Here is a 27444-nt window from a genome sequence, read left to right as displayed (position 1 = left end):
TTTTGGTTTCTCTCCCTCTGTTCCTCTCTTCTTCTGGTTCGTCTGTGGGTTTGTGTTCGTCTGCTGATGTAATTCGCCTCGCGGCACTTAATTCCCAAACCAAATAAAATGTTAATATTCACCATTAGTTCCGACTGCATGTTTTTATTCCAGTGCTTTGAACCTAATATGGTCATTTGCAATAAACATTTCCATGAACAGACGCGTCTCTTTGAAGTTTACAGATGAACGCCTTGAAAATTGACAATTTTGTCTTATGGAAAACGGAGTAGAAATATTGATGACTCATCCTGTACTCGGGATTGATCATTTCCTCTGACATCACACTTTCTGTCTTCATGGTTGCTTAGTGTATTGAGTGCCATGGTTTGGACAAACGTGATTGAATTTGGTTTTTATGACTTCAACCCCTGGACCTGTTTTTTTTCAAAAGGTTTAATCCGGATAAAATTGATCCGGATTGATTTAGTAATCCTTTTTCGTGATCCGTGATCATGTAATCCAGTTTACTTTTGAGCCAGTCGCCAGTCCTTTTTCAAAGCAACGTTGGATTGGATCAATCTGATCTGGATAGGAATTTTTCAGGATCACCAAATCTGGTTAAGCAGTGCTCAAACAGGATAGGAAATCACAATGTAGAACTATAGATATATAAAGAGTAACAGGTAGACAAAATGAGTAATAAACTCTGTACATTGAGGATATTTATAAGTTTCAAATATAGATGTATTGAATAATAAAAAAAAAAAACGTAATGTCAAATACTCCACAATAATTTCAGACTTCCTCATCTGATGTGGACAAATCATTGCATGCATCACTAAAAAATATTCTAAAAACAAACATATTTTCGATTGTGATGAATATATATATATATATATATATATATATATATATATATGACGTTTTGGTCATTTTTTACAGCTGTTTGGGGTATTATTTTATTTTATTTCCAAACTCTTTCTACTTTGCTGCCTACCTAATCACTGTAGCCTGACGGATGAACAAATAAAATAAAAACTTATGAATAAATAGGAGATCTTGTAAGATAGTGCATGATCCAAATATAGTATTTTTTGATACATTTTTAAAGTTTTCATCACATTTTGGGCATGAAATCCACGCCGAATCCACCCTTCTGATGGGATCAGTTTAATCCAGATTTTTTGGATCAGAGTGATCCAAATCCTACACAAAAGTCCTGAAAACCCCAAACTAAAGGTTTGATCCGGGTCAAAACCAAGTTTGGATTACCTGATCTAGTCCGATTATGTAATCTGTTTCTTTCTTTTGGAAAAACGAAGAGTGAAGAGAAAAAACAAGCAAAGTGTCTGTCAAACAGTATTGTTTATAAGTATCCCAGGATGCTTTGCGTGGGTGGTGACTGTATTTTTGTGATCACTTGCATTTGCCATAGTTTTGATGACTTTACTTGTATTCTATAATGTGTAGATGCACACTGATACTGTAGTTGTCCATATCTGATTTCTCGTGTCTTCTCGTCTCAGTGTTGTTCAGCGAGGGCCGTGTGGTGGAGGTGCCAGTGGGTCCTCTGGTGCATGTTGAGGGACAGGCCGTCTCCATCCGCTGCAACGTGTCCAACTACGAGGGGCCCCGGCAGCAGGATTTCGATTGGTCCATGCTCCAGGCCGGTGGTAAATTACTCAATCTCATCTCCACCCTCGACGAATCCTTCATAGACTCCTCAGTGAGGGACCGGGTCAACAGCGGGGACATCAGTTATGAGATGCTGGCCGATAATTCAGTGGAGCTCAGGTTCAAGAAGGTGCGAGCGACAGACAGCGGTGTGTATCGCTGCAGCACCCCGAGCACAGACTCCGTCATCAGCGGGAACTACCATGCCGATGTGGAGCTCAAGGGTGAGTGGCAGACGCTTTACCAGACAGTTTACCAGACGCTTTACCAGACGCTTTAGCAGACGCTTTACCAGACGCTTTACAAGACTCTTTACAAGACGATTTACCATTTACCAGACGCTTTACCAGACGCTTTACATGACGCTTTAGCAGTCGCTTTACCTGACGCTTTACCAGACGCTTTACCAGACGCTTTACCAGACAGTTTACCAGACGCTTTACCTGACGCTTTACCAGACGCTTTACCTGGACGCTTTACCAGACGCTTTACCTGGATGCTTTACCAGACGCTTTACCAGACGCTTTACCTGACGCTTTACCAGACGCTTTACCTGGACGCTTTACCAGACGCTTTACCAGACGCTTTACCTGACGCTTTACCAGACGCTTTACCTGGACGCTTTACCAGACGCTTTACCTGGATGCTTTACCAGACGCTTTACCAGACGCTTTACCTGACGCTTTACCAGACGCTTTACCTGGACGCTTTACCAGACGCTTTACCTGGATGCTTTACCAGACGCTTTACCAGACGCTTTACCTGACGCTTTACCTGGATGCTTTACCAGACGCTTTACCAGACGCTTTACCAGACGCTTTAGCAGACGCTTTACCAGACGCTTTACCTGACGCTTTACCAGACGCTTTACCAGACGCTTTACCAGACGCTTTAGCAGACGCTTTACCAGACGCTTTACCTGACGCTTTACCTGATGCTTTACCAGACACTTTACCTGACGCTTTAGCAGTCGCTTTACCAGACGCTTTAGCAGTCGCTTTACCAGTCGCTTTACCTGACGCTTTAGCAGTCGCTTTACCAGACGCTTTACCTGACGCTTTACCAGACGCTTTACCAGACGCTTTACCTGACGCTTTACCAGTCGCTTTACCTGACGCTTTACAAGACGCTTTACAAGACGATTTACCTGACGCTTTACCAGTCGCTTTACCTGACGCTTTAGCAGTCGCTTTACCTGACGCTTTACCAGTCGCTTTACCTGACGCTTTACCAGTCGCTTTACCTGACGCTTTAGCAGTCGCTTTACCAGACGCTTTACCTGACGCTTTACCAGACGCTTTACCAGTCGCTTTACCTGACGCTTTAGCAGTCGCTTTACCTGACGCTTTACCTGACGCTTTACCAGACGCTTTACCAGTCGCTTTACCTGACGCTTTAGCAGTCGCTTTACCTGACGCTTTACCAGACAGTTTACCAGACGCTTTACCTGACGCTTTACCAGACGCTTTACCTGGACGCTTTACCAGACGCTTTACCTGGATGCTTTACCAGACGCTTTACCAGACGCTTTACCTGACGCTTTACCAGACGCTTTACCTGGACGCTTTACCAGACGCTTTACCAGACGCTTTACCTGACGCTTTACCAGACGCTTTACCTGGACGCTTTACCAGACGCTTTACCTGGATGCTTTACCAGACGCTTTACCAGACGCTTTACCTGACGCTTTACCAGACGCTTTACCTGGACGCTTTACCAGACGCTTTACCTGGATGCTTTACCAGACGCTTTACCAGACGCTTTACCTGACGCTTTACCTGGATGCTTTACCAGACGCTTTACCAGACGCTTTACCAGACGCTTTAGCAGACGCTTTACCAGACGCTTTACCTGACGCTTTACCAGACGCTTTACCAGACGCTTTACCAGACGCTTTAGCAGACGCTTTACCAGACGCTTTACCTGACGCTTTACCTGATGCTTTACCAGACACTTTACCTGACGCTTTAGCAGTCGCTTTACCAGACGCTTTAGCAGTCGCTTTACCAGTCGCTTTACCTGACGCTTTAGCAGTCGCTTTACCAGACGCTTTACCTGACGCTTTACCAGACGCTTTACCAGACGCTTTACCTGACGCTTTACCAGTCGCTTTACCTGACGCTTTACAAGACGCTTTACAAGACGATTTACCTGACGCTTTACCAGTCGCTTTACCTGACGCTTTAGCAGTCGCTTTACCTGACGCTTTACCAGTCGCTTTACCTGACGCTTTACCAGTCGCTTTACCTGACGCTTTAGCAGTCGCTTTACCAGACGCTTTACCTGACGCTTTACCAGACGCTTTACCAGTCGCTTTACCTGACGCTTTAGCAGTCGCTTTACCTGACGCTTTACCAGTCGCTTTACCTGACGCTTTACCAGTCGCTTTACCTGACGCTTTAGCAGTCGCTTTACCAGACGCTTTACCTGACGCTTTACCAGTCGCTTTACCTGACGCTTTAGCAGTCGCTTTACCTGACGCTTTACCAGTCGCTTTACCTGACGCTTTACCAGTCGCTTTACCTGACGCTTTAGCAGTCGCTTTACCAGACGCTTTACCTGACGCTTTACCAGACGCTTTACCAGTCGCTTTACCTGACGCTTTAGCAGTCGCTTTACCAGACGCTTTACCTGACGCTTTACCAGACGCTTTACCAGACGCTTTACCAGACGCTTTACCTGACGCTTTACCAGACGCTTTACCAGACGCTTTACCTGACGCTTTACCAGTCGCTTTACCTGACGCTTTAGCAGTCGCTTTACCAGACGCTTTAGCAGTCGCTTTACCAGACGCTTTACCTGACGCTTTACAAGACGATTTACCATTTACCAGACGCTTTACCATTTACCAGACGCTTCTTTACCAGACGCTTTACCAGACGTTTTACCAGATGCTTTACCATACACCAGACGCTTTACCAGACGCTTTACCATACACCACTGGCTTTATGGGTGTTGCGCATCATAGTACCTAGGACTATTTTCGGAAGTTCCCGTTTTTTGGCATGTACGCTCCTCAGGAACGATTTTAGTTCGTGAAACTCTTTTGGAGGAACTGATTAACTCCTTCTTCAGAGTCGGTCTAAACCAGCGCTATAGGAAATACAGTGACGTTAGTGTTCGCTGATGGCCGAACGCACGTCAAACACCAGTACCCGCCGTTTTTAATAAAGCCGCGTAAACACACAGATTATAGCCTGTATATTTACTCCAGAATCTAACTCTATGAACATGTAAAATGGTGATAGATGGAGCTCTTAAACTCTACGCTGAGGAGAAAATCCAACGCAACTTTGAGGGACCGAGAGAAACATGATTATGTATTTCTGCTCAGCGACACTAGACATCAACCACACGGCATACACTAATACCCTTTCATCACTGTCTACTATCTAATAATGTATTAAACAGGACTGTTAAACAGATCATAACTAATGAACAGAGAATGTGAGTCACGACAAGCGTGTCTTACGAGTTCATACTGGAGGTGCGACCAGGAAAAAGTTGTAAAATAAACTATTGTTTCTCTGGGAATCCCCCTGGTGGCGAGTTCATATAACTGAGTTCCTAAAACTACCCGGTGCAAAAGCCCCTTGTAAGCTTGTGTGAGACTAGAAAAGCAGGTCCATTTATTCATATTCTGCTCCATCTGGAAGTACGACTTCAACAGTCCCGCTCCATCTGCCAGACCAAGCTGAAATCATTTATTTATAATAAAAATGTTGCAACGACTTTAGAATATACAAAGAGGTAATTGATACGCTTGTATATTGACTGCTATTTTGGCATTTGGAGATTATCAGTTAATAACTCAGAAGTGGCCATACTGCCAAATCCTGTGCATCTGTGAACCGGGTGAATATTAGTATCGCAACGGGTCATTTAGATTCTGTGTTTTAAGTTATTCAAAACTTGCGTGTCTTTATTTGTTATAGTTAAGTTGAGTTATATATTTAACCGTTATATCAGCTGCATGTGCTCGAGAAGTCTGTGTTGGCACGAACAAGCCCTTATAGGTCCAGTGATCAGAGAAACTAAGAAATTATCTAATGCATGTAAATTAAACAGCAGAGGTCTATCCTAACCGGCTGACACAAACCAAACTTGTTGATGAAAGTAGAAAGCAGGCTTCTCCTACTTCAGCCCCGTATCCCCGTCCTGACAGAGAAATGCTGTTTTTCCTTTTCCCGGTGGAGCACTTTATTGAACCCTTTAGACGAAAAAAAATTTGCATGTGTTTTTTTGGTTATCATAGTTATACATCAGGCTTTTATGTGTCATATAGTGAGAATTCAGAGGGGATAAAACGGCTCAGTTTTATTTAGAGGCCCAAACTGAGCAAAAACATGCAATTTTGGGCAGACATTGATTTACCTGATTTATCTGGACAAAAAGTGAGATGTACGTCTGATTGCAAACTTTCCAGAGTCTTTGAAAATGTTCTAGGATGTTTTGGAAACGTTCAGCCCCAGATACTTGTAACACAAATCAATGAGATCTTTATAACAGTACAGCAGATACTGACATAAAACCAAATATAACTATATCTGCCAATAATAAGCCTTTGTAAGATGATATTTAAAATGCTTAGTTTTGATCAAAGCTCTTTGTAGATTTAAAGCGTATAATGATGATTGAGGGATGAACAAATACACCTTCCTGATGGTCATATTTGACATTCATGATTTTTCTAATAAAGGATGATAAGTGAAGCTGCTTCAGTAAGTGTTCATCTTGAACTATTACTAACAATATCAAAGTTATTCTGGCGTTTCCTTGATAAATCAGAGCAGATTTGACACAGAAACACACGAGCTGACAGAGGACGTGTGTGTGTACAGTTATACTGAAGACTTTAACTGGATACAACCGTGTGAACTATCAGTGCGAGACGAACGACTGGACGACACAGCACTTCCTCAACACAGTGTGACTATATAAAACCTAGCCTACCCGAGCAGACCGGTTCACCATGAATGGCGTAATCGTTCATAGGGTTGATCTCAACGAATCGCACAATTTGAGATTACTGATATTTGAGATTATTCTGTAAATTCCATTAGATTTGTGTTAAACCAGTTTAATTTGATCTCATGAACTAAGTTTTGTCAATGTTATTCAAATTCATAAAGAGATCTGAAGATAAATGAGCAGATGAAGTTGATTCCTGTGCAGTTTGCTGATGTTGATCCTCTGTATCAGATACAGTCCATTTACATGTTTAAACTAGAAGTGCAAAGGAATGTGATTCGCTGCGAGGCTTGAAGTGTCACGCAAATACAAAGACTTGTTCTTTGTTCAGAGTGAAAGTCTGTGGAGGTCTGACGCTTCTCTATAGATGAGATGGACAAAGTGAACTCATCCGCACCGACTAAGAAAAATATCAGCGCAGGGATAAAGTCTTTTTTTATTCTTAAAGACCGTTCACCCAACATAAAATACAACAAATCTTTATTTACTCGCTCACTTTAGAGCCTCTAAACCCATGTGCTGTTCTTTTCTTTTCTAAAACATCAGTTTGACTCTGTACGAGTACAGTAAAAGTAGTCCGTATTGACTTGAGTTTGACCGAAGACACTTGATAGGCTTGTGTGCCAATTACTGATTATAGATCTCACTGATCCTGCATTATCTGAAGGGTTTCTGGGTCAGTTAATGACATCATGTTCCCATCGAAGTGAACAATCCCTTTCATTTGTAGATTTAGAGATTGAGAAGAGCGTTAAGGACGCCGTCACCATCAGGAATTTCCCTAAAACTTTAACCGAAAGAGACTGACACTGACAGACACAGAGGGTGAGAGAGGTCAAGGGTCAAGCGCTAACTGGCTTGTTTAGCCTGTTCTAACCACAGTTCAGAACTAGATCAACTTGAGTCGAAAGTGTGAGGAAACAAGCGACTGAAATGTCCCTTCTGTTCTTCATGTGATCATGATTTTAGGAGCTTCAGAATGAAAGTCTTTGTTTCAGAAAAAAACACAATACATTTTATATTTATGATAATAATTAGGGCTGGGTATTGAGACAAATTTCACAATTCGATTCGATTTCGATTCACAAGCTTGCAATTCGATTCGATTTCAATTACGATTCGATTCAATATCGATTATTTTGGGTATCAGTTACAATAAATGGCAATTTTTCTCAAGGGAATCAAATCTCTTAAATGCTCTAAACTATGGTCTACATATATAGTCTATTTGTAGCCTATAGGCTTCATTAGCCTAATATGAAGGTAATAATAAACTGTTTTGTAGCTAAACACTTAAATTACACTTTTATTTATTTTTATAATAAGAAGATTATATGAAATATAAACATTTAAATGGTGGCTGTCATAAAAACTTGCCAGATTTATTCAAATATGCATTAAATATTGAAGAACAGTAACGAGTCTGGACTAACGAGTTTATGTGGGTTTTCTGAGGTAAATATGACGATACATGACATTGATTACAAGCTGTTTAATTGACGTCTTTCCACGGTTGAAAAGCAGATTGAGCGAATCAATGTGACATGATACGGATTCGATAAGCTGTAATCTTTTAACACACTTTCAGATGCTCATCATGTTTTTTTGGCGCTGTAACTGGTATTATTAAGCCGAAAGAGAGATCAGCGCTGCTGCTTCTCTGGAGCTGCGCCAGAGCAATCTCACGCCACAGCGCCAAAATGTTATTTATGTTTTTGAATTTCTAAAGAAAATGGACGTAATTTGAAAATTGAGACTTTGTTTCATATCAATAGTAACAAAGGACAAAGATTATTGCGATTTGTTGGATGCGCGCAGCCACGATACCAGGGTTCTCAAGTTTGAGCAAAAGCTTGGAGTGAGATCACATGCGGTTAGGGGAGGAGCCATAATGAAGCCCCGTCCACCCATCCCCGCCCCCAATTTTACCCATTGTTCATAATTAACCAGAACAAATTGAAATTATAACAATTAGTAAATCTGATAAATGACAGAGCAATTCATCACATCAAATATACTCTTTAATGCAGTATTACAAATATAGCTAACCAAAAATATAACAAATTGCTCCAAACAGTTTCAAACAAATCTTTAAAAATTGCATTTTGAATGCGTCTTCTAGACGAATGATTTATTGTGTGGTGGGACATTGAGAACAAATGGACAGATTAGAGTGCACCACCTCTTCCACTGTCTCCTCCTCTAATCTGGCAACCTTTTTAGGGGGCTTACCCTTTGGTGCCCAAAATGACAAAATATCTTTCTGCTTTTTTCCTGACATCTTTGAAAAATACAAATGCAACATTATGACAATGATTAAATATTACCCAGAGCAATCTGCTGTAATACATCCTTAATGTAACTAGAATATTACAGTATAATCTAATTTAAAATAAAATGAGTAAATCTTCATTCCTTTCCATACCCACTAACATTTCTCTTAGTTTCAGATAACGTAAGATAGCCAAACTGAGCCTGGTTGCAAAGTAGTTGTAGAGTTTTTGACTGCATCAATAATAATGTACGATGGGCTATATAAATTTAATGTTCTAGCCTAAAAATGTTAGACGAGCTTCTTCCATCTTACCTTCTTCTCTATCACGACACATGTGTTCGCGCGATGTTGTTGGTTACCTAGTAACGAACGTACGGTGGCCGAGGATGTTCCGTCCATTTCCGTGTGTTCGCGCTACTGAATGACATGTCATGTATAGATCAGTGGTGCACGCAGCGCGCGTATATGTTGCCTAGTAACGAACGCAATCTGGCGGAGATACGCGTTGGCGGCAGGAAACTTCACTTTGTTTGCCTGCGCCTCGTATACAACGTTAGAAAGCTTTCAGCCAGGACAACTTGGTTGGCATTGCCTTTTCAGGGTGAGAAATACACAGTGTGGCGTGTGAGCGTGTGAACCGGTCGAAATGCGCGTGTCTCACGGCCAATGCGTGAGACTTGAGAACCCTGCACGATACACTAATCGATTCTTGAGATTTAAGAATCGATATCGGTTTGTAAAAATGAGAATCGATTAATATCGAGAAATCGATATTTATTACCCAGCCCTAATAATAATTTTCTTGAAGATATTTGTTTTGGCCTGAAAGGAGTTGAAAGTTTGCATTTATTTGACCAAATATGGAGTAAAGAGTAAAACTATAAACTATTATTCCAGTGTAAATCATCTGTTTTCTATATAGCAAAGTGTAATTTACTCCTGTGATCAAAGTCCAGCATCATTACTCCAGTCTTCGGTGTCACATGATCCTTCACAAATCACTCTAATATGATGATCTGATGATCAAGAAACAGTGTAATGTATGTTTTTTCTTCATCATATCCCAGTAATATTGTATTAGTGCTGATTCCAGCTGTCTTGTTACTGGTGAAGTGTGCTATTTCTGCAACAAAATTACAATTTTGAAGAGCCAGACCGGGTTGAAAATAACATTTTGAGATTGGGGTGTGATTATCTGTTTGTCCCAACAATGGAAGACAGGTCTGGTGACGTGGAAATCACACAGTTCACCTGTAGAACCACACATCTCCTCCCCCGCCTGCTTTAAAGCTGCAGTGTGTAATTTCTAGCGCATCTAGTGGTGAGGTTGTGAATTGCACCCAACAGAAGTTACGGTGGCTGACAGGAAGTGATGTCGTCTGAGACAGCAGAGAGTCGCCAGTTGAGGTTTCTTTACAAAGATAAATTAAGAAATTAGGTTTCCATAATTCAGTAAAAAATGTTATTCCGACTATTATTGTAATGTGTTCATCATTGTGTCAGTGTTTTATTCACTGACTTGAAAAACAACATTAGTGACGAAACACGTTTGTCCCTTTAGGGCCACCGTAGAAACATGTCGATGTAAGGCGATTCGCGGTGTGTGTGTAGAGAGAAATGGCTCGTTCTAAGCTAATAAACACATAACGGTTCATTAAGTGAGGTCTTCATACACTACTTAAAGGGTTAGTTCACCCAAAAATGAAAATTCTGTCAGTATTTACTCACCCTCATGTTGTTCCAACCCCGTAAGACCTTCGTTCATCTTCGGAACACAAATTAAGATATTTAAGATATTAAGATCGCTCCTGCATACTAGTCCATAGGCTTCTTGAGGGAATGACACTTGCTGTCCCCGAAAAGTAATTAAAGACTTCGTTAAAATAGTCCAAGTGACTACAGGGGCTCAATCTTAACTTTATCAAACGACGAGAACACTTTTGTGCGCAAAAACAAACAAAAATAACAACTTTATTTCAACTATTCGTTTATTTCTCCCTCTGCCTCGAGTCAGGTTACTAGTTTAATAGCGTAAGCTTCTGTTATTGTACGTCACACGCATCACACACATGACCAGCGTCGGCCAATAGTGAGCCTACGTGTGACTTAGCTCTATGCAATCACACTACGTTAACTGACTACAGGCCCATAGAGAAGGAAGTGAATAGTTGAAATAAAGTCGTTATTTTTGTTTATTTTTGCGCACAAAAGTATTCTCGTCGTTTGATAAACTTAAGATTGAGCCCCTGTAGTCACTTGGACTATTTTAACAATGTCTTTAATGACTTTTGGAGGCCAGCAAGTGTCATTCCCTCAAGAAGCCTATGGACTGTATGCAGGAGCGATCTTAATATCTTAAATATCTTAATTTGTGTTGCGAAGATGAACGAAGGTCTTACGGGGTTGGAACAACATGAGGGTGAGTAAATACTGACAGAATTTTCATTTTTGGGTGAACTAACCCTTTAAAGCTGGGGTAAGTAACTTTTATAAAAAATATTTTTTACATATTTGTTAAAACTGTCATTATGTCCTGACAGTAGAATATGAGACAGATAATCTGTGAAAAAATCAAGCTCCTCTGGCTCCTCCCAGTGGTCCTATTGCCATTTGCAGAAACACAACGCTCCCGTCAGAGACAACCCAATCAGAGCCAGGAGGAGTGTCTTAGCAGTGTCAATCACACTCGTGTACGCGCTGATCACACCCCTCCCTTGCACAGCGCGAGCGCGTACCGTCGTTCAAACTCAAGATTGCTCGGCGAGCTGCAGTTGTGCTTATGACGGAGAAGTACCCTAAACTGCCAATTCTCGAGGGACACCTGCTCATAAAACAGAGAGGTAAAGGGGAAAAGGCCGATGACGATAAACAATCTTGTCTAATTTGTCAGCTCATTGTAGCCGCAAACATGTTGATCAAATGTCTGCTGCTAAGCAACAATTGAAACCTGCTAATTCACTGGCTTGACATGTTGCTGAAATAATGTACTAGCACAACTTATCTAGCATTATATATCGACATTATATATTAACGTTATCTTACTAGCTATTTATAACTTATAGAAAGAGTACAACATAAAGTTACATGTATTGCAAAATACATAAGGATTTGAGGACCAAGTTTGTAGTCAAAGTATGGGCAGGCCATAGTCAATGTAAAGCATATTGTTGACGTTTAGTCCCTATCAGTGAATGTGCCATAACTGTTTATCCACCGTCATTGGTGGCCCTGTTTACTGTTCACGACCGGCTCTGCTGTGGGGGACGAGCTGTGGAGGGAGGGCTGTAGCACAGCAGAGCAGAGAGCAAATTTTCAGACTAAGTCAACGTTTTCTCAAAACTCCCTACTGCAGCTTTAACACACAGTTGTGTATATGATATTGCATTTCTGTAACAGATCCTCCTGTATATCCCTGTATATCCCACAATGCACATGTTAAAGTGTCCTCTGTTGTGTCCAGTGATCGGGGACAGTCTGAAGGTTTCTCCCGCCATCCCCAAGTCCGCGGTGTCCGAGGGAGAACCCCTGGAGCTTCAGTGCAACGTGACGCGAGGCTTCACAGAGCACAACTTCCTCTCCGTGTCCTGGTCCCTCAGGAGAGGCGGCACCGGCCCGCTCGAGGACATCCTGACCTTCGGGCCGGATGATAAGATCAGTGTCGGCAGCAACTACACGCAGCGCTACACAGACGGGGGGCTGCGCTTGGACTTTCGAGGAGGGGGGTTTTACGGACTAGTCCTGAAGAGAGCGAAGCCGTCAGACCAAGGGCAGTACGTGTGTGCGGCCCAGGAGTGGGTGAGGCAGGGGGAAGAGGGAAGAAGATGGAGGAAGATCCTGGAGAAGTCCGAGGACATGGGGAAGGTCGTGGTTACGCCCACAGGTGAGTCCCGGCTCTCTCTCTTCTCAGGCTGTACTGGATATTGTGACTGCGATCATGGGAATTGATCAGTGAAACATTGGGAAGCTGATGAATCCTGAATAGGGCTGGGTACCGAGTTCGGTACTTTTTAGGTACCGACTGTATTGTCTCGGTACTACCAAGTATCGAAAGATCTCTTGTTTTTCGGTACCAAATTTCGGTACCTAAGTGGTTAAACTTTAGCATTGGTGCTTTTTTACATACTCGAAATATGAGTGTGAAATAGTCAACAAACTGAAAAATAAAATACAAATTTAGGTTATATTATTAAAACTGGTTACATAAAATTGGTATCGAAAAAGGTATCGTTCAGGTACCGGTATCGGTTCAAGGTATCGTATCGAATATTTTGTTCAAGGTATCGGTATTTTGTCATAACATTTTGTTACGAGACCCAGCCTTAGTCCTGATCCTTGACATGATTGTGAGATTATGCTTTAAAATGAAGCTGGTATTATGCCATATGAGTAATGTGCAGTGCTATTATGAAATATGATTTGTTCTCCATTTTTGATGACTTGAGATAAAGATGTGACAACATTTCCAGAAAGAAATAGCAAAAAAAAATTAAGTGGCCTTGGTCCTTAAAGTCCACCTGTAGTTCATAACTTATCCCTTTAAAACTCCTCTTTGATCACCAAAGTGACAATATTTAAATGTTTTTTTTTTTTCTTAATGTCTTAAAATATTTTGACTGTAACTCGACACCCTTGTCTCATTCAGTATGCTCGGTCTATGAATATGCAAATGAGCCCCGCCTCCACTCAGAGATCCACTGGTTGTCGATCACACGTTGATCTGATTGGTTACAATGTGGTTTGTGACGTCAGAAATAGAGTGAGAGTCAGAAATGAGAGTGTGCGACTGAATTTTACATCCAGTCAAACATGAGCGACCAGTAAATTTGCCACACGTTAAACGCATGGTAAAGCGTGGAAGGGGCGCGTCAATGAATCCGTGACAAGAATAGCGCGCGTAAACGTCCATGGGAAGGAGACGGAGACAAATATCACAACCTGACGTGCGTCTGAGCAATCAGCGATCTATCGACTGTTAGTCGTTACCTAGCAGCGAATGCAAACAAAATGAAAGTGGAACGAAAATACGCCACTCGTAGGCTATATGATTAGGACCGTGGAGCAGCAGCAGCGATCCGAACCATTGACAGTAAAATAAAGCCCCGAACTTGCCAGTCGCGGGCCGATCTCGCTCACGCAACTACTGTTACTAGGAGATCCAGTAAATAAATCCATTGAATTCGCCTCAGAATTAATAACACGAGATCCAGTAAGAAACACTCCAATTCGGCGCAGAGTTCTGTGATAAACCATATCAGATCAAACAGCGCTGACATGGAAACCAGGAGAAACACTTAGAAGGCTTTTTCTGTCCACAAATCAGCCTAACAGAACCATGGATTTAGGCTAATGTAGTAAGTTAACTCTAACCATAAATATGATGTGTAAAAAAAAAAAATAGTCAAATGCTTACAAGTAGGGCTGGGCGATATATCGCACAATATTGTTATGCGCATCTAATCAGTAAAGCCGGTTCCTTGATTAGCAGTAAATCACCTTCACCTGCTTTCAGATGGAGCGGCATTCACTACAAAGAGTCGTAGATCACTGACAAGCTGAGCCAAATCGCGTTAATATCGAGGACATATCGATATCGATATTTAATGCGATATGGCTCAGCTGGTCAGTGAACTACGGCTCTTCGTCACGACAAAATCTCCCGTGTTAAATTAACACACCTGGGAGTGTATATGAGTCCACACTCAAGAGTGTTAATGAGATAATTAAGTGATTAAATGAGTGATGATTGAGCATTATTGAAGACACCTAAAGCAGAATCAGAAGAAAAAAAGTCTAAAATTTTAAGCCACCGTTATGGAGATCAGTGTTTGCTTTAGTTGGGCTCTTGACCCTTATAATATATATTTTATATTGTAATTTGCTTTTGCATCTGAGTTATATCTGTCAGATGAACAAAAATAAACAATAATGAACTGATGTTGGTCATATAATGACTTTCATCATTTGATATTTATGACTATAATTTATTCTGTTGGTTAGTGTATAACTGAGATTCTGCATAAATGTCCAGAATGTTAAATATAATAGACTGATTTCTCAAAAGTTGTTTAAAAAAAAAAAACCTTTCCATTGGGCACACACAGACCTCAAGATTCAGTCAATGCTTCTCAACAACGGTGACGAGTAGAATATTCAATTAGGAAAAGTAAATTACACAGACTAGGGCTGGGCGATATATCGCACGATATTGTTATGCGCATCTAATCAGTAAAGCTGGTTCCTTGATTATTCAGATCATAATTTATTCAAACCGCAATGCATGATGGGAGCCATTAATGAGTTGTGATTGGTGGCAACAAGGATTAATTTTGTCACCACAATTGAGATACACAGGCTGATTATGATCTCTGTGTTTCTAAATAAAGATGAGAGCGATTTGATCAGAATATATATTAAAAATTTTAAGTTTAAGAAAAATACAGATGTCCAATTCAACCACAAAACTGTTGCTAATAAATTAAAGCAAATCACCCAAATAGTATTCATTTTTCAGATCAAGCATGATTATGTCTAAACAGATCACAGACGTCTTATTTGGCTGCTATAAATCAATAGCAGCAGACAAACAAAATTTAAAGTGAAAGTAAAAGTGTCAAGAGCCCAACTAAAGCAAACACTGATCTCCATAACGGTGACTTATAATTTGTGAATTTCTCCTTCAGTGATTCTGCTTGTGATCATCAGGTGTCTTCAATAATGCTCAATCATCACTAAATTAATCACTTAATTATCTCATTAACTTTAACACTCTTGAGGGTTAATTTAACACTCATATCGTCCATCTGAAAGCAGGTGAAGGGGATTTACTGCTAATCAAGGAACCGGCTTTACTGATTAGATGCGCATAACAATATTGTGCGATATATCGCCCAGCCCTAGTTCAGTTGTACATTAACAGTGCAGTCGATGCTGTTGTTTACATCCGAGTGCCTCCATAATGGCCGCTCATCCGGGTTACCGCCCAGAACGTGACGTCGGTGAAAACCCTCAGATCACTCTGCCAGCCCACCACTGCTAGTCAGCAAGTAGCCTACACTCGCAAACAGAACACTTATCTCAAACAATATATGTATTTAACTGTTCTTACCTATGTAAACATAATGTTGACCTCCTTGCAGCAGATGACTTGTGAAGTGTGCACGTACGAGTGCGCGCTGCGAGAGCGAGCAGAAAGGAAGAGCAGTTCTGTTTTTTGACCACAGGTGTCAGTCGCGAGTCTAAATTTCAGGAAAACGCATGTAGCCTCTTTAAAGTCATATCAAATTATAAATAGTGGTGATGAAAAGTTTTCTTTGTTTTGATCATTATGTGACTTGAGAAGAAGAAGTTGCTGTTTGGTCTGGACTTCCGGTGGATGCTGGTGATCCTGACGGGAAGAGCGAGTTCCCTGCTGGTTCTCTTCATCATCTGTGTCATCTGTGTCTGTCGCTGCCACGCACGCAACAAGAGGAAGGCAACAAGTAAGTGTTGGCGTGCTTTCAGTCTATGTTTTGATGTTTTTTGTTCAGTTCATGTTTGAGTTTATGTTCATCCTCTTGTCTGCTAATGGGCTATATGCACGCATAAGTTCCGCATTTGACGCAAGGATGCTCGTCCATTTCCAGTTGTGTAGATTAAAGCGGAGGAAAACCGAGGAAAACGGGATTATGGCAGAGTCTTCAAAATTTACTGTCCTCCCGTCTTTGAAATGAAACGTACATACGTTTAGATGTAATTTTATATATAGTTATGTTTATTTAATATAATTTTAAAAAGAAGCATAAACACAATGTGGGGTGTCTGTTTTATCTGTTTTTGTGACTAACGTTTCATTAGTATAACCATGGAGTATAAAATTCAATATAAATTCTCGGTATTGCATTGGACTCTATGATCGGCGCAAGTTATCGAGCATCCCTAATGCTTCACCGGAAATACCGCCGTGCATAGAGCCCATTAGGTCAGTTCTCCATTCTGTCCCTGTTTGTCACTATGGTTAATAACTAATTGATTTGAGTTCAGGTGTATCTTGTCGATTATCTTGTTTGCACATTTAAGGGTACATTTACAACGATATGTTTGAAACTGAGAAGTTCCCTTTCAAGGGAACTCGAGCTGCATTCAGACGCAGTGGGAATGCTCAGTCCACATAATCAACATAATCAGTCCAATAGAAGTGCGAAACGTAATAGGTAGTTGACGTCATAGACCAGGAAGCTATAAAGCTCCCCCGAATACAGTCTGCGACAGCTTCTGTGCCTTCAGCAAGCGCTCTCTGTATACTGTCCTTGTCCATTTAATGTCTGTCAAATCACACAATGTATATATTACAAAGAGAAAAAACAAGCAAAGTGTAGGGCTGGGCGATATATCGCACGATATTGTTATGCGCATCTAATCAGTAAAGCCGGTTCCTTGATTAGTAGTAAATCTCCTTCACCTGCTTTCAGATGGAGTGGCATTTACTACAAAGAGCCGTAGATCACTGACAAGCTGAGCCAAATCGCGTTAATATCGAGGACATATCGCCAGCGATATTTAATGCGATATGGCTCAGCTGGTCAGGTAACTACGGCTCTTCGTCATGACAAAATCTCCCGTGTTAAATTAACACACCTGGGAGTGTATAAGTCCACACTCAAGAGTGTTAAAGTTAATGAGATAATTAAGTGATTAAATGAGTGATGATTGAGCATTATTGAAGACACCTAAAGCAGAATCACAAGGAAAAAAATCAAAAATTGTAAGCCACCGTTATGGAGATCAGTGTTTGCTTTAGTTGGGCTCTTGACCCTTATAATATATATTTTTATTTTAATTTGCTGTTGCATCTGAGTTATATCTGTCAGATGAACAAATATAAACAATTATACAATGATGTTGGTCATATAATGACATTCATTATTTGATATTTATGACTATAATTTATTTGGTTGGTTAGTGTATAACTGAGATTCTGCATAAATGTCCAGAATGTTAAATATAATATAATGGATTTCTCAAAAGTTGTTAAAAAACAAACAAACAAACCTTTCCTTTAGGCACACACAGACCTCAAGATTCAGTCAATGCTTCTCAACAACGGTGACGAGTAGAATATTCAAGTAGGAAAAGTAAATTGCATAGACAATTCAGATCATAATTTATTCATACCGCAATGCATGATGGGAGCCATTAATGAGTTGTGATTGGTGGCAACAAGGATTAATTTTGTCACCACAATTGAGATACACAGGCTGATTATTGATCTCTGTGTTTCTAAATAAAGATGAGAGTGATTTGATCAGAATATATATTACAAATTTTAAGTTTAACCTCCTAAGACCTGGTTGTCCACAAACGTGGACATCACATTATTGGTTGTGTGTCCAGGGGTCAGAAAGTAAAAGTCCTGCCATAAGTTTATTCCACCCACAGCAAAAACTCCAGTGTTAAATGAACTTTACTGGGAGTTTCTTTGGATCCAGACTCAAGAGTGTTAAAGTTAATGAGATAATTAAGTGAATAATTGAGTGATGATTGGGATATTATTGAAAACACCTGATGTTAACTAGCAGAATCACTGAAGGAGAAAATCTATATTTTTAGTCACCGTTATGGTGATCAGTGTTTGCTTTAGTTGGGCAGGTGACCTTTAAATGATTTACTAAAGATTTTGTTTAGCTGTTTTAACAGCTGGATGAACAAAGAGATCAGATCAGATGTTGAAGATCATGTTAGGACAATCATCATTAGATCTGAATCATTAAACTCATTTAAAGCCTACTCTCTGATTTAAAAGTACAATGATCATAACAGCATCACTGTGATTTTATAACATTAGATCCAGATTTTTCAAAATAAACCAAATGATATCTTAAACGTTGTTCTGAAAAATAAAAATCTTCCTTTTAGGCACGCACAGACATCAAGATTCAGTGTATGAATCTCAACAATGGTTACAAGCAGAATATTAAAATAGGGAAAGGAAATTACTAAGACAATTCAGATCATTATTTATTCATACCGCAATGCATGATGGGAGCCATGAATGAGTTTTGATTGGTGGCACCCAGAATGAACTGCAACATGCTTTATAATTGTCACCATTGTTGAGAATCACTGGCTGATTCTTGATGTCTGTGTGCCCATAAAGTATTTAGAATAGAACAGCTTTTAAGAAATCTTATGGATAATATTTACATTTTTGAAAATGTTATACTGTGTAATCAAAAAGGTTAAACTCTGCAAATGAGTTTCCTGACAAATGATGATTAGTCAAAACATAACCAACCTCAGCGCATCAGCTTTCCTTGTTGTTCATCTGGCTGTTATAACTCATGTACAGCAGCCAAACAACATCAACAGTTAATGATTTAAAAGTCAAGAGCCCAACTAAAGCAGACACTGATCTCCATAATGGTGACTTTAAAAATGTGACATTCTCCTTCAGTGATTCTGCTTTAGGTGTCTTCAATAATGCTCAATCATCACTCAATTAATCACTTAATCATCTCATTAACTTTAACACTCTTGAGTCTGGATCCAAAGAGACTCCCAGAAAAGTTAATTTAACACTGGAGTTTTTGCTGTGGGTGGAATAAAAATGTGGCAGTACTTTTACTTTCTGACCCCTGGACTTTTCCACCTAAAACTCGGGTCTTAGGAGGTTAAGAAAAATACAGATATGCAATTCAACCACAAAACTGTTGCTAAAAAATGAAAGCAAATCACCTGAATAGATTTAATTTTATAGAGCAAGCATGATTATGTCAAAACATAATTGTCACAGACTGACTGTGACTCAAGACTTTTATTTTGAAAGGATTGAGACTGGGTATGCGCACTCAACAAACTGTTTCAGCATTACACATACACGCAAACTAAATACTGGCAAAATACACAATTCTTTTTGTGATTGTATGTTGGTAGCCATTTTGTTTTGTGTTGTAACATCCCATCAGGTGCATCAAGTTTTTAGTTTAGGTGTTTAAAATGTTTAATGATTAGTAAGTAGCACATGACGATTAAACATTTTCACAGAAAAGAACACCAAAACACTTTATACAACAAGGGATTATTTAATTTCAAACAGCTACACATACCTTCCAGTACAACCCTCAATTGCCAAACCAGTACACAAGGAAGTAGCCATTTTTAAACTAGCATGTGCTCATGGAAGATTACTCCATCTGATTCTGACCTCATGGGGGAGGGAGGGAACCCTGTTTGTAAGTTTTCTTCCTATATGTGTTGTCTTTATTGGTTTGAGCCCTTTAAATTGTACTGGATATAAATGATGTATGATTTAGAGTTGAAATATAATGACAGTTTGTTTGTTTATGTCTTGTCACCTCTTTGTAATTTAGAGGTTTCTCCCTAAAATGGCATTTCCCAAAAATAGGAGGAGTTTAGGCCTATAAAACAGGCAGCATTTTGGGGGAAGGGAGAGGTGTGGAGAGGTAAAAGCTCGTTTGTAGTTGTGGGCCTGTATATTGGCATAGCCAACTGACATTTGTTTATGTAAATCAATTTTGATTTATTTTCTTTCGTATTATGATTTTTGATTTGTTTTTCTGAAGATTTGCCTATTCCTGATGGATATTGATTTTTCTTTTTGCACCTTTTGGAATTAAAACCACACTGGACTGTGTTTTTCTGCCCTTGTCACTTCATTTATACCTCTGGCCGTTGGTACATCCTAACAAGTGGTGTCAGAAGTGGGATTAGTACCGGTCGAGTGACAAGTGGGGATTTTTTTTTTCTCTCTTCTTCTGACATGCCGCCTAAAACGAGAAGTAAGCCTGAGGAAGGCACAGTGCGGGAGGAGGACCTAGGTGCAGTAGGAGAAACCCAAGGAGAGAATTGGCCACCTGAGGAGGTCTTGACTACTGGAGGGGATGCTGCAATTACAACTCTTGCACAGATGTTCAAGACCTTCATGCAGTTCCAGCAAGATCGGGACGAGCGTCAGGAAAGGGAGATAGCACGGCGAGAGCAGCACTACAAAGTACTCAGCCATCAGGTCACCCAATTACAAATGGATATGGAGCATAGCAGAGGTAAAACTCCAGCTCCAGATGGTTCAGTGCTGAGGGTGTTGGACCAAGAGCCACGTTTGGCTAGGCTTGAGGACACTGATGACATTGAACATTTCTTGACCACTTTTGAAAGACTGGCGGCTGTGTACCAGTGGCCAAAGGGAGACTGGGCAGTTCGGCTCATACCATTACTTACAGGCAAGGCCAGGAGTGCTTTTGTGGCCCTAAACCCTTCCCAAACCCAGGACTATGACCAGCTTAAAGAAGCTATACTAAGGAAGTATGAGATCAGTCCTGAGACATATCGGATGAGGTTCCGTGCTTTGAGCACCCCGGCAGATGAGTCACCACGAGAATTATATACACGGCTTAAGGACTTGTTCTGCAAGTGGGTCCAGTTCAGCCAAAATAGCAAAGATCACCTTATGGAGGTTATCGTGCTTGAACAATATCTGCGGGTGCTGTACCCAGATATAAGGACTTGGGTCAGGGAACATAACCCAGCCACTGCTGCCGAAGCTGCTAACCTAGTGGAGACCTACATTGCTGCAAGGAGGGGACCTGGAAACTTCTGTTATGCAGGCATACTACCATATTCTAAGGGTAAGTCTGAGGGGTCTGGGGTGAGTTCAATCTCTCAAAGCCATTTTAAGATTCGGAAGTCTACACACCCTAAATCCACATCACCTGTTTCCATATCACCACCCACAGTGCAGCAACCAGTTGTGTGTTTTAATTGTGGGGAGCCAGGACATACTAGGCCAGACTGTCCATTGAAAAAGTCGAACACAACTAGTCTCTGTTATGTTCCAAGGCCAGTGCAGACATTATTTCCCACACATGACACAGAACCAGTTATCACAGTTTTGTTGAATGGCAAACCACTTTCAGCTTTGGTTGACACAGGATGTGCTCGTACTTTGATACAAGCCAGATATATACCCAGAGATAGCTGGAGTCAGGAAGAAACTGTGACTGTTTGTTGTGTGCATGGTGATAACAGTGAGTTGCCTACAGCTGAAGTCTATATTGAGGTGCATAACCAGCCATACCTGATGAAAGTTGGAGTAGCCCAGAATTTGCCATATCCTGTTCTGTTAGGTACAGATTTTCCGGTTTTGGCCGAATTGGTGCAGGGAACAGCATGGTGTGGTGTAGTGACAAGGGCTCAGGCCAAGCAGAAAGTACAATCTATCCCATCATCAGAAACTGTTAAAGCTCTGCAGATGATGCCTTTTTGCTCAGAGGAGGTGTTAGGAGAATCCAGACCTACTGAGGAAGCCAGAATGCAGCAGCGTAGAGAATGGGTAGAAAAAGTAATGGAGACCTCAGAAACAGCGAGAATACGGACAGAGGAACCTGAACTGTGTGAGACAGATATTGTCATTCATAACAATCTAGCACAGCTCCAACAAGAGGATCCCACCTTAGCTGATTGTTTTCAGCATGTTAGCGAGAAGGAAGGGGTTACCACTTTGTCAGATGAGCGATATGTGTTAGAAAACGGACTCCTGTACAGAGAGAGTAAGGAGGAGGGAACACAGCTGGTTGTACCCAAGATACAGAGGAGGGAGGTGTTAGCAATGGGACACTCAATTCCCTGGGCAGGCCATTTGGGGTTTATGAAGACATTCATGCGGATCGCTAAGAGGTTTTATTGGCCAAGAATGTACAGTGATGTTAAAGAGTATTGCAAAACATGCCCTGAATGTCAACTTACTGTTGGTCGCACACCTGCTCATGCTCCGCTTATACCATTACCCGTTGTTGACACGCCCTTTCAGAGAATTGGAGTTAATATTGTTGGCCCTTTAGAGAGAAGCCAGGCAGGGAATAGGTTCATTTTAGTCATTTGTGACTATGCAACGAGGTACCCTGAGGCGTTCCCACTCAGAGAAGTTACTGCTAAGCAAATATCCTCAGCACTCATAAAATTCTTCTCACAAGTAGGCATACCTCAGGAAGTCCTCACAGACCAAGGTCCCAACTTTATGAGCCGCACATTACAACAAGTATATCAGCTGTTAGGGATTAAGAGAGTACGAACCACTCCTTACCACCCACAGACGGATGGTTTAGTGGAAAGGTTTAACCAAACCCTGAAGGCAATGCTCAAGAAATTTGTCTCTGAAACGGGCAAGGACTGGGATAAGTGGCTGCCCTTTCTCTTGTTTGCCTACCGAGAGGTACCACAGGCCTCAACAGGGTTTTCACCTTTTGAGCTCCTTTATGCCCACCCTGTTAGAGGACCTTTGGATGTGCTGAAAGAGAGCTGGGAAGACATAGACAGGCCCAGTAAGCAAAACATCATTAACTACATCATCAAGATGAGAGAGCAACTACAAAAGACCACTGCTTTTGCTCAAAGGAATCTGCTACAGTCACAAGCCCAGCAGAAAGCATGGTATGACAAGGCAGCACGAACACGCAGTTTTCAACCTGGTGAGGATGTCCTGTTACTGTTACCCACATCAGAGAATAAGCTGGTGGCAAAGTGGCAGGGCCCCTACGAAGTCAAGCGGAAAGTAGGTCCAGTGACTTATGAAATTGAAATTCCCTCAAGGAACCACCCACTTCAAATCTTCCACATCAACATGCTTAAGAAATGGCATCCGCGGGCTCAGTCAGCAGAACCTGTACGGGGTGCAACAGACTCAGTGGTTGACAACGCCCTGTTTGTGAAAGCAGTGGAGGAGGAGGAGGAGGTCGAAGAGCAGTACATCCCTGGTCGGCAAGGCAAGAGTGAACTGAGCCTAGAACATCTGAGCGAGGAGCAAGGACAGCAACTGTCCGAGTGCTTGCCTGATCAGCTCTTCATGGATACACCCGGTAGGACAAACCTAGTCTCTCACTCCATCATCCTAAAAGATCCCAAACCCATTCGCCAGCCAGTCTACCGTGTACCAGAACGACTACTGTCAGTAATGAAGCAGGAGCTAAACACCATGCAGGAACTGGGAGTGATAGAGCCATCCACTAGTGAGTGGAGCAGTCCTATTGTTTTGGTTCCCAAAAAGGATGGCTCTCTTCGGTTTTGTCTGGACTTCCGCAAACTGAACAGCGTCAGTAAGTTCGATCCGTACCCCATGCCAAGGGTGGATGAGCTGGTGGAACGACTGGGCAGGGCTAAATACCTCAGCACATTAGACCTCTGCAAGGGGTATTGGCAAGTTCCTCTGAAACCAGAATGCAAGGAGTTTACTGCTTTCAAGACTCCCTTTGGGCATTATCAGTTCCAGGTTCTTCCTTTTGGACTTCATGGGGCTCCAGCTACATTCCAAAGAATGATGAACCATATACTCTGTGGGACAGAGTCATTTGCTGCAGCTTACCTGGATGATATCATCATTTTCAGCCAGAGTTGGGAGGAACACCTGGGACATCTTAAGGAGGTGTTAAATCGAATTAAGGCTGCTGGACTGACAATTCGCCCTGACAAATGTGCACTGGCCAAGATGGAAACTCAGTACTTGGGCTTTGTGCTGGGTCATGGGGTGGTCAGGCCGCAAGTCGGAAAGGTGGAGGCCATTAAGAATGCAGAAAGACCAAACACAAAGAAACAAGTCCGGTCTTTCTTGGGGCTAATAGGCTGGTACCGACGCTTCATACCGAACTTCTCAGACCGGGCACTTGCCCTGACTGACTTAACTAAGAAGAGTCAGCCCAACAAGGTGGTCTGGACAACGGACTGCGAAAGAGCCTTCCGGGACTTGAAGGACTCGTTATGCAAAGCACCAGTGCTCCAGAGTCCTGACTTTGAACAACTCTTTACGGTACAGACTGATGCTTCTGACCAGGGCATTGGTGCTGTACTATTACAAGATGCCCAAGGACAACTTAAGCCTGTGGCCTATATCAGTCGGAAGCTCCTTCCTCGGGAAACAAAGTACTCAACAGTCGAGAAAGAATGTCTTGCTGTTAAGTGGGCTTTGGACTCTCTGCGCTATTACTTACTTGGACGCAAGTTCCGGTTAGAGACTGATCATCGGGCTCTGGCCTGGTTAGGACAGATGAGAGACACCAATGCCAGAATCACAAGGTGGTTCTTGGCCATTCAACCTTTTGATTTTGAAGTGCTTTATAGGACTGGGACTCAAAATTGCACAGCTGACTTCCTCTCAAGGACACCTCAAGAGGTGTCTGGAGAAGGAGGGGGAAATGTCACAGACTGACTGTGACTCAAGACTTTTATTTTGAAAGGATTGAGACTGGGTATGCGCACTCAACAAACTGTTTCAGCATTACACATACACGCAAACTAAATACTGGCAAAATACACAATTCTTTTTGTGATTGTATGTTGGTAGCCATTTTGTTTTGTGTTGTAACATCCCATCAGGTGCATCAAGTTTTTAGTTTAGGTGTTTAAAATGTTTAATGATTAGTAAGTAGCACATGACGATTAAACATTTTCACAGAAAAGAACACCAAAACACTTTATACAACAAGGGATTATTTAATTTCAAACAGCTACACATACCTTCCAGTACAACCCTCAATTGCCAAACCAGTACACAAGGAAGTAGCCATTTTTAAACTAGCATGTGCTCATGGAAGATTACTCCATCTGATTCTGACCTCATGGGGGAGGGAGGGAACCCTGTTTGTAAGTTTTCTTCCTATATGTGTTGTCTTTATTGGTTTGAGCCCTTTAAATTGTACTGGATATAAATGATGTATGATTTAGAGTTGAAATATAATGACAGTTTGTTTGTTTATGTCTTGTCACCTCTTTGTAATTTAGAGGTTTCTCCCTAAAATGGCATTTCCCAAAAATAGGAGGAGTTTAGGCCTATAAAACAGGCAGCCATTTTGGGGGAAGGGAGAGGTGTGGAGAGGTAAAAGCTCGTTTGTAGTTGTGGGCCTGTATATTGGCATAGCCAACTGACATTCGTTTATGTAAATCAATTTTGATTTATTTTCTTTCGTATTATGATTTTTGATTTGTTTTTCTGAAGATTTGCCTATTCCTGATGGATATTGATTTTTCTTTTTGCACCTTTTGGAATTAAAACCACACTGGACTGTGTTTTTCTGCCCTTGTCACTTCATTTATACCTCTGGCCGTTGGTACATCCTAACAATAATAATGCCCTATCAGATCACAGATTTCTTATTTGCCTGCTATAAATCAATAGCAGCAAACAAACAAAATTTAAAGTGTAAGTATACATACAGTCGGCAACGCGTCATAGTTGGGGGGCGTGGTCGGCGTGGGGGAAAGCAGCATGGTCATCCTATGTATTTGAATGACAAAATATGTCATATTGCGAGTCATTTTTGCCTGCCGACCGACAACGGTACATTGCAAAATGAACTGTAATAGGTTATGATTGCCCTTATTTAATTAAAAACTGGGTCAATGACCCACCAAATGGCCGGAGGTGTCGTTTCCAGACTATTGTTATCTGGTTGAATCTCCAGGTAAGACATCGCGGAAGCTGCAACACAAGCCTATTACTCAATCAACTTGCGTGTAAGTTACTATAAGTCCATAAAACCATGTCACTTACCAATTGTACGTATGCTTCACTCAAAACTATTAATCCTTTTGTAAAACGGTGATCAGTAGTAGCTACGAAGTTGCAGAGGGACTTTGCTGACAGTTATCCAAATTCTCACAGACTGCAGTCTGATAACCTTCAGCTAATAACGCTAATGTGACTGAGACATCCCTTATGAAAAACAACTAAAGGAAACTTGTAGTATTTTAGGACAAAATATTGTAGTAACGTTAATATTCCTATATGAATACTATAGTATTTTGGGACATAGCCTAGAAGTATAGAGGTATTAAAGAACATCATAGAAGTATTATACACTACTATAGAATACTAATAGCCATAGGATTACTATAGTTCTTTTCCGTAAGGGATGTTAAACATCTACTACTATCACACAGGGACCTCTACTCATACAGTAATCTAATAAGATATGATTAATTTTGCCATTTTGTCCTCCTATCCGGTTCTGTATGTATGTAAGAAAGGCTGTAGAACTTCAATTTATAATTTGTTAGTTTATTGGTGGTACAGAAAACGACACAGCAACTCTTCGGCATGATTGTCAATTCAATGTATTTCAATGAGCGCCAAGGCAATGTTTTCCCCCACGGGCAAAATTCACACCACGTGACGGGGCGTTCCCGGGGGCGTTCCCAGACCAACCGACTGTATCTATAAGTGTCAAGAGCCCAACTAAAGCAGACACTGATCTCCATAACGGTGGCTTACAATTTGTGATTTTGTCCTTCAGCGATTCTGCTTGTGATCATCAGGTGTCTTCAATAATGCTCAATCATCACTAAATTAATCACTTAATTATCTCATTAACTTTAACACTCTTGGGGGTTAATTTAACACTCATATCGTCCATCTGAAAGCAGGTGAAGGTGATTTACTGCTAATCAAGGAACCGGCTTTACTGATTAGATGCGCATAACAATATCATGCGATATATCGCCCAGCCCTAGTACAAAGAGCCGTAGATCACTGACAAGCTGAGCCAAATCGCATTAAAATTGAG

The 27444-nt window shown here is 41.2% G+C and overlaps 2 protein-coding genes across 2 annotated transcripts in view; both read left to right on the top strand.

The window, feature by feature from the left end:
* Positions 1-1364: 1364 nt before the first annotated feature.
* Positions 1365-27444, top strand: part of LOC148997638 (prostaglandin F2 receptor negative regulator-like) — a 54581-nt gene continuing 28501 nt past the window's right edge. Inside the window, exons 1-4 of the mRNA XM_089120265.1 lie at positions 1365-1380; positions 1509-1880; positions 12363-12782; positions 16239-16380. Of these exons, the coding sequence (XP_088976391.1) occupies positions 1365-1380; positions 1509-1880; positions 12363-12782; positions 16239-16380 (950 nt within the window). The remainder of the gene's footprint in view (positions 1381-1508; positions 1881-12362; positions 12783-16238; positions 16381-27444) is intronic.
* Positions 1897-6120, top strand: LOC148997640 (uncharacterized; the record flags this gene model as incomplete). The annotated part of the gene is made up of 4 exons (XM_089117803.1): positions 1897-1955; positions 1987-2124; positions 2433-3128; positions 3437-6120. Coding segments are annotated over 4 exons (2088 nt in total), but the record flags the coding sequence as incomplete, so codon positions are not given.

Source organism: Pimephales promelas, chromosome 2, assembly GCF_988280905.1.
Source record: "Pimephales promelas chromosome 2, fPimPro1.hap1.1, whole genome shotgun sequence".
In the NCBI taxonomy this organism is placed as follows: Eukaryota; Metazoa; Chordata; class Actinopteri; order Cypriniformes; family Leuciscidae; genus Pimephales; species Pimephales promelas.
This window is presented reverse-complemented; position numbering and strand designations above follow the sequence as displayed.